The 8,933-nt window shown below is 47.4% G+C and overlaps 1 protein-coding gene across 1 annotated transcript in view; it reads right to left on the minus strand.

Annotated features, from left to right (window-relative positions):
* Positions 1–2,834, minus strand: part of B3GLCT (beta 3-glucosyltransferase) — a 108,987-nt gene extending 106,153 nt beyond the window's left edge. The window contains exon 1 of the mRNA XM_012538951.3: positions 2,617–2,834. Coding sequence (XP_012394405.1) covers positions 2,617–2,689 — 73 coding nt within the window. The 5' untranslated portion in view covers positions 2,690–2,834. The remainder of the gene's footprint in view (positions 1–2,616) is intronic.
* Between the last annotated feature and the right edge of the window lie 6,099 nt (positions 2,835–8,933).

The raw sequence follows: 8,933 nt of genomic DNA on the forward strand, positions 1-8,933 counted from the left end.
TGCATTAGGGCCCCACCCTTATGGCCTCTTTTAACCTTAATTACCTCCTTAAAGGCACCTCTCCAAATACAGTCATATTAGGAATCAAGGCTTCAACATAGGCATTTGAAGGACACAACTCAGTCCATAACAGTGCTGATTATCTAAGAGGTTTTTCATCCAGGAAAAGAAGGAACTAAGGGTTTTGGAGGGGCAGGTAGCAGATTCTGCTACAATAGAATCAGTTAAAACTGTAAGAGATGGCAAAGTTCTAGTATTTTATCTAGTCTATGCCTCCTGTTTTATATGAGAAAACTGAGACTCAAGGCAACGAGAAGCCACAGTGGCTGACCTAGAGGCATGAATAAATCTTCTGAGGCTAGTACTAGCTTTGGACTTCAGAACTGAAGTTGCAGTGGATTTTGTCTGTATAACCGTATGGGTTTAAGATAAACGTTCTATATTGACTTTTCTCTAAAAGCTCAAATGAATATACTACAATTTGTGGGAAAACTAAACTATATACAGTCAGCCCCCACCCTGCCTTATAAGGGAATATTTAAGGTATCTTTACTCTGTCCGGATTGTTCACATGCCTTGGAACTCCTATCATGTTCTCTATTTCAGCAAGAGTCTAAGAACCCTGATTTCAAGATATAAAAAGACTGAGTACCACAGCTTTTTATTTCTTGGTGCCCCTCCACTACATCAAAGCAGAGCTCAATAAAAGGAACTCAAGATTTACTTCAGACCTAGAAGAATACAGTTTCCTCTCTGTACCAACCCATGAAAGCTAGTTCACAAAGCCAAATGTCTCCCGGGGAACTCTTAATAGGTTTTATGTTTTACTTATTGTGCTTATCCTAAGACAACTTCACAAGGCTAACAGACATCTGTAAAAATATGTGGACATTTTAGTTCATTCTTTACGTCCTTTAATGTGTTACCAAGTGTGGAAAGTGCAGATACTCCCTTACACCAAGGGTGGACAGTGCAGATATTCCCTTACGTGCAGTGAAAAATACATACACATAGCAACACAAGTGTGCACTTCAGCCTGTATAGTGAATATATTATATACGTATATTATATCCCCAGTACATCTTACAAAGTGCAGGGCTATAAATAGAATACCAATTTCAGTTACCACCCACCCCATTTGGTGAGTTGCAAAACGTCTAGGCAGCAGGCCAACTGATGCAGCCAGGAGTCCCCTAGCCCCCGTCCCACCCCTCCAACCTCCCCTTCTCCCAGGGCTGCCCGCCCCCCTCCCAAGCAATGCAACTCTTTCTTCCACTAAAGCAGATCCCCGCCAAGTTCAGTTGCTCCCCACCGTCAGTTATAGCCTTCTCTGCCCAAGGTGCCCAAACATTTTTAATTACATTGTTACTTACTTAATCACGCATCTGAACAATTACCAATTAATCTCACTCGATTTTCCCACACTTACTGAGCTCCTATAGACATGCCAGGCGTACACAGATTAAAGTCCTTATTGGGAGAATTTAAGTCCAAATCAAAACGGCTGTCCGGTGGGCTACCAAAACAGCAGTGTACAATGACGCTATGTCTTTTTCTAAATTGCACCAGTCTGCCATATCTAAAAATCTGAAATTACTGCCTCTTAACAGGCTGGAAACACAAAAGTCTGGGATAAAAGAGACAACAACCCTGAGAACACTGAAAAGGAATAATTTTTCCTCCAAACTTGAACACATCTCATCGTGAAAGTCAATTGCAATGATTTTTTTAAAAAACTTTCATCACATTATTTTATGATAAAGGGAGGGAGCACGCTCTTGTGAGGAGCATGGAAGAAAAAACGGAAGGGGCATTACAGCAGCAGCAGACAAGCACCGTTTGCAGAAGTGTTCTCTAATTTTCCCCCATGAAGACGCAAGATTCGGGAAGGCTTCCCCACGGCCTCCCCAGAGGCACGACCGATACACGGAGGCCCAGCCGGACACCCGGTCCTCCCTTCCTGGTCAAGGAATCCGTAGAAGGGGCTGGTGCCCGGTGGGCATCCCAGCCGAGGGGGCCAGGGCAGGTCCGCGAGACCGCTCAGGAAGCCCTGGGGGCACCACCGGTCGCCCTCGCGGGCCGGGCGGGCGGGGCGGAGCGGAGCGCGCGGGGACCTGGGCCACGGAGCTCGCCCGCCTCCAGCCTCTGCCGCCAGCGCCGGGCGCGCTGGGGGCCGGGGGGGCCGGGGGGACGCGGGCGGAAGGCAAGGGGGCGGACCCGCGGCCGCCGCTTCCCTCCATCCAAAGTTTCTCGCAGTTGCGTTTACTCCGCGCTTCCTGTGGGGGTGGGCGCCGCGCCCTCGCGGGCCGGCCGGCCGGCCGGCCGCCGGCTCGCAGCGGAAGAAAGAGGGAAGACGCGAGTCGGGCCGCGGCGGCGGCGGGACCCCGCGAGCCGAAAGGGGCCGGGAAGGAGCGCCCTTGGATCCCAAGGTCCGGGGGAGCCGAGTCCGGCCGGGGCGCCGCGAGAGGGCGCTGCCGTGGGCGCGGCGGGGCGCGGGCGCCCGCGGGGCAGGGCTGGGCCGCCCGGCGTTTCCCTCGGCGCGGACGCGGGGCGCGGGCGGCTGCTCCCGGGGAGCCCGCGCCTCTCCCGTGCGCGCCCGGGCCGCCCGCTACTTACCCAGGGAGCAGGTGAGCAGCGAGAGCAGTGCCGGGAGCGCCAGACGGCGGCCGCGGCGGGCAGGCGGCCGCATCCCGGCGGCGGGGCTGCGCGCCCTGTCCGGACGCGGGGACGCGAGACGCGCGGAGAACGGAGCTGCGCCGCTGCCGCCGCCGCCCCTGCCGCCGCGGCTGACCCTCCTCCGCCGGCTCCCCTCTTCCCTCCCCCAGCTCCGCGCCGGCTCCGGACGCGCCCTCTGGCGGCCAGTATCGGGAGCGCCCGCCTGGCTCGCGGCCGGGGTGCGGGTCGAGGTGGCCGCTCCTCTGCGGGGACAGCGCCCTCCTTCCAGGCATCTGACCTTTGCTCCCTGCGGTCTCCACCCCTCCTTTTCCTTCCTCTCCCTCACCTAGGCCCCATCCTTTGCCTTCGTGCGCTCCCACCTTACTCCATCACCTCCCTTTCCGTGGTCGCCAGTAAGTCTCTAGTGCCCCTTCTTATCCCCAGAGTGAAGCGGTTGTGGGGGGGGGGGCGGGGGGAGGGAATGGGCGGCAGAGGAGGGGAAGGAGAATCACTTTTCTTCCCTGCTAATGTACCATCTGCTATATTAAAAAAATCAATAATTCAACTCAACATCGTTGGCACCAATGTTCTACTTTGATGAAGGTGCTTTTAATCAGCTCAACTAATTTACTTCATAATCTTTTTTTAATGGAATTTGGCCAATAGCTTAGGCCTGGAATTTGGCTTTTAATAGAAATTTGTGTAAACGTAATTCTGTATAAATGTAATTTTAAGTGTTCACCATAATGGAAGAGGGAAGGACTTTTATTCAAAAGTCTGATAAAAAATAAATTACATTAAAATGCAGAAGGGTGGAGGGACCACAGAAACCTCCTTTGGAAAGTCCCTCTTGTCCCCAGGTGACTGTCCCTCCCCAGCCGGGAAGATGGTGGCCTAAAAGGAAGCAATTACAGAGGAAGAACTGCAGCCCCCTCTGAGGGTCCTGCACCCGCTCTGCCTCCCCCAAGCCTTGACACACTTCTTTCTCCCAGGAAGGAGGCGGGACCAAGTGCTAATGCTCACCTGAGTTTAGACCGTGACCTCCTGAAGGTCACATCAATGTTCTCATTCATACTTCGTCATATTTTTTGGATGCCCACTCTGTGCCCGGGAGTGTACCAGGCACCCCATGAACACCAGCATCTTCCACATGGACATGCAACGTTCACCCAGTTGCTAAACATTGCATGAAGACCAGTCCCAGGCCCTAGGGATACCAGTACAATGTGGGGAATATAGAGAAGCAGGTGCTGAATGAATGTTTGCTGTTCTGAGACTAATAAACTTGAATGCTCACTGGGAGGTTTAACCTTGAACGCACGAGGCCAGTATGGTCATCTGTCCTTACAACAGCTGCTACAAGTATTTTAAAAGGAAGTCTGGAGACAGGGTTTTCTCTCTCTGGTTTATGTTGCCGTCTTAAAACTGGGAACTGAATAGTTTGTGTGTTTTCCATTTTATGTGAATGCAAATAGTGCCATTTGTTCCGGTCAGCCAAGGTTTGTGGCTCCATGTCAACACCATTTATCTGGGAGGGAAAAGAAATGTAAGACTGCTTCCTTGCCTTTTTTAGTGAAGGTTTGCAAATTTATGGCTGACTACATTGATCCCTTCTATCCTTTAAAACCCACCTGCCTGGTTTAGAGTTCTAGAAGTTTTCCAATTTCCAAAGCTGTTTAGCTTTCTTCCAAGAAGACATTCCTCACGTATATTAGATATTAAACACTAAAACAAGGTGTTTAAACAGACACAGAAGCCTAGAAATTAAGCAGCTTACTTACTGGGTATGTGTTCACATACCTACTCCATGTTTGGTAACAAGCAACTCTAGGTGCTTAATCAAAATTTTCATCCAGATTCATCATGTGGAGTAAAGGTGTGGGAAACAGCCCTAAATACAGCCGAGAGCACCTTCTAAGTCATAAGCTTGCCCCAGTGTTCTTCCTTCCCACAGCAGACACAGATAAATGGTACATCACAAAGCTCCATAACTCACATTTTAAAAGGATTACCTTTCACTTACTCTAATCACATGATAAATGGACTTGCCGGGAGCACTCCCTCCCGATCACGGGTTGGGAGTTTCCTGGAACCAAACGTGCGCGCGGGGACACTAACATTCCTGGTGATGCATGGCCTGCCTCGGCACCTGAAACACCAACTGTAAGGGGACACCTTTCAATAGAGAACAGTTAATCTCATGCCCTGTAAGACTGCGATAGGAAAAAAGGGCAGGTCACAGCTCTGCCTTCCTGGGTTTCACTCAGCTGAATTCCAGATGCCATCCCCACACTGGCCCTCAAAAGTATGCCCTTCCCCTGTGCAGGGGTAGAACAGGGTGTCACCTCTTTTGGGGGGCCCTACTGCATCATGATTAAAACAGACTGGTAATTTTGGGGGGGCATGGGTTTGATGTCTGGTCAGGGAACTGAGATCCCACATGCCTCGCAGCGCAGCCAAAAAAAAAAGAAAACAGACCGGTAATTTTTAAAAGAATTTTCTAAATACTAAAGGAGAACATAAAGATATATGCAGAAAACCATAGATAGCCAAATAATCTAATAAGTTCCAAACAGATGGTTTCTGATCTCATAATAACTATAGGCCCAAAAGACTGGACGACGTTCATTCATTCAACTGGCGCTGAACGCCTTCTAGCTGGCACACCCATTGCCAGGCTCTGGGGCAGATACAAAGAAGCATAAAGCGTGGCCCTGGGCACAAGAACTCACAGTCCAGTGAGGGAGATAGAAACGTTCAGAAGTAATGTTCCTGCTGCAACGTTATGCTATAGCACAGGTGGAAACACTTTGGAACATACGGAGGCAAAAACAGAATCTATCAGCGCCTTGGGATTTGGTCAGAAAAGCAGAAGTGACTTTAGGGCAGGGTCTTAAAGGGGAAATAGGAGGTTCCCAGGCTGAGAAAAAGAGGAAGGGCATCCCAGGCAGAGGCACACACGCACAAAGCAAAACTCAAAGTTGTCTGGTGGGTTGGGGAGTGGCAATAAGGGCACAGGCGTCTTGCCCAGCCCCGCCCAGCTGGCTGCCTCTGTCCCATGACTGGGCATCCTGTCCTGAATCAGCAAAGGGACAGATTCCAACTCTCCATTCTCAGGGCCCTCTTACACGGCGTCGGGAAGGCCATCCTCTTTGCACACTGAAAAGTGGCCTTAGGAACTATGAGTGCCCTTGGGGGTTATTTTCCAAACCTAAAATCCGGCCTGGCGTCTGACAGTGGACTAGAATGTCTAAAACTGGATCTTTGTGATAATCAGACCCATGATTTAACCATCGGCTAACCATGACTCATAGCCCCAGAGTCGGTGCACACCTGGTCATGGGAGAGAAACCAGTCATTTCACCTGAGGCTTTAACCTTTAGGGAAGCAAGGGAATCTTTATCCCCTATGGGAGAAGAGACAGCAAAAACCTGCATGGCTTGGAGTAGACCCACTGGCCACAGCCTCTTCTGCAGCAGGCGCTCAGGAGGAACACTCTGATGACAATTAATATGGGGGTCTCTCCCACGCCCTGGAGGAGCTTCTCCCTTTGCTTCCAAAGCTATTCCAAGATTATAAGCGAAACCACAATTTTTACCGTAAGAGGCTTAACCATGGGGTTCCTACAGACTATCAGCCCTGAACCAAGATCCAGGAAGCACAACAGAGGTTACCATCTCGGCAGGCCCCCAGGACAAGCCCCCAGGACAAGCCCAGAAATCCGACACTGTTGCCATTCTGGTTTTGGGGGGGCTTTTTAAGATAGAAAAAGGTGTAAAGTCTTCTCTACCAAAAAGGGCTATCTCCTAGAAACTTCTGATCAGAAATAGATTAGCCACTTGGCTCTTTTGTTCTCCTTTCTAGAATCACACAGCCTCCGTTCTCAGTAAAGATCAGGAATCGCTCCTAATAGGCTTATCAACACAGCACTAGGAAGTGTCTGCATCTAACTTTTTTTTTTGCAATTTAAGTATATTTTATTTCCCCTCTATGATCCATTTTAAAAATTCAATTTATTTAAACTTAAAAAAATTCATCCATTTCTCTCATCCTCTACCCCCTACCTCTGGTAACCACCAATGAGCTTGGTGTGTGTATATATTAACTCCCACGTATAAGGGAGATCATACAGCATCTGTCTTCCTCTGTCTGAGTTCACTTAGCATAACGCTCTCGAGGTTTATCCATGTTGTCACAAATGGCAAGATTCTGTTCTTTTTTTTGGCTCAAAAATACCCCACCAAATATAGACCACAATTTCTTTATCTATTCATCCAACAGTGGACACTTAGGTCATTTCCATCTTTTGGCTATTGTAAATAATTCTGCAATGAATATGGGGTGCATATCTTTTCAAATTAGTGTTTTTGTTTTCATCAGATAAATACCCAGAACTGAAATTGCTGGATCTGGTAGTTCTATTTTTAAGTTTTTGAAGAAACTCCTTCTTACTTTCCATAGTGGCTTTACGTATTTACATTCCCACCAACAGTAGTGGGATCTGTGCTATTTGCAGATAACATGATATTATATACAGAAAACCCTAAAGATTTCATCAGAAAACTGTTAGAACTAATAAAGGAATTCAGTAAAAAATAAAAAATCAGTACACAAAAATCTGTTGCATTTCTGTATACTAATAATGAACATCAGAAAGAAATTAAGAAAACAATCCCGTTTACAATTGCATCAAAAAGAATAAAATACCTAGGAATAAATTAACCAAGGAGGTGAAAAGCCTGTACACTGAAAACTGCAAGACTTAAATGAAAGAAAAAGACAAATAAATGGAAAGATATTCCATGCTCATGGATTGGAAGAATTTATACTGTATTGTTAAAATGTGCTAACGTGCACTGAACACTTGCCATAGGTAGATACTCTGCCAGTTACTTTCAAATATATTATTTGATTTAACCCTCACTAAAAAATATATAGGGCTTCCCTGGTGGTGCAGTGGTTGAGAGTCCGCCTGCCAATGCAGGGGACACGGGTTCGTGCCCCGGTCCGGGAAGATCCCACATGCTGCTGAGCGGCTGGGCCCGTGAGCCATGGCCGCTGAGCCTGTGCGTCCAGAGCCTGTGCTCCGCAACGGGAGAGGCCACAACAGTGAGAGGCCCGCATACAGCAAAAAAAAAATATATATATATATATATATATATATATATATATATAAGGACTACTGTTTTCCCACTTTACGGATTAGTAAACTGAGTCTCAGGCAGGTCAAATACCAACAGCCAGAACTGCCTTTAACGGAAGTTTCTTTCCACCAAATCATGCTCTGTAAGCAGGGTGGTAGCAGCAGGAATGGGAGAAAAGGGACCATTGTGAAGGTGTGACAGAGGTCACATCAACAGTACTTGTGAGTGAGTAGATATTGGCTGGAGTGAAGAAAGGGACCACAAAAGGAGACAGATGGAGCCAGTAACTAAAACGGAGATCTGCCAAAGGAATGAGTTTATGGAGAAAAATGATACAGTATGATCACTACTACTATTGTAAATGGTAGCTATACCCTCACAGTATCAATAGACTAATAGTAGTAGCAAACATTTAACAAACACTTATTATATACCAGGCACGATACTAAGTGCTCTCCATGCATTATTTCTTCTTAAATAATATTTTATTTAGTTCTCAAAACAGCTTTATTTCTATTTTAGAGAGGTCAGGTGACTTACATGAGGACAGCAATCCTCACGTGTGGCCGACGATACTCTCAGGGACCCCTAAGACTCCTTCAGGTACCCAGGTTCACAAGTCAAAACTTTTTATAACAGTACTAAATATTACAACATTACTTGGGGGTTTTTCCTGTGCTGAATTCCCACTAGTGGTGCAAAAGCATATTCATGGGAAAAAGTATTATTGCCTGAGCGCTAATCAAGGCAGTGGCAACAACAACAAAAAAAGCCGAGTTCACTTAAGAGGATGCTTGCTAAAGCGGAATAAATTAATCATTTTCTTAAACTACACCCTTGAGCACACAACGTTTTAACATTTTGTGGGGCAAGCTGAGGCGTAACATTAAAGTACTCCTGCTGTACGTCAAACTAAGATGGCGTCTCAAGGAAAAGCCCCTGTGTGATTGCTCAAGCTGCCAGCTGAACTAGTTGCTTTTTTCACAGAACATGGTTTCTAGTTGATAGACTGACAGGTAAACTATGGTTATTCAGCCTTAGGGACTGGGCAAACGCGTTCTCAGAGATAAACAAAGTGAGCCTGCCAGTTCGAGGAGAACAACTGATGTTACTTGTGACAACTATAAGATTCAA

The sequence above is a fragment of the Orcinus orca genome, chromosome 18 (assembly GCF_937001465.1).
Source record: "Orcinus orca chromosome 18, mOrcOrc1.1, whole genome shotgun sequence".
NCBI classification, from domain to species: domain Eukaryota; kingdom Metazoa; phylum Chordata; class Mammalia; order Artiodactyla; family Delphinidae; genus Orcinus; species Orcinus orca.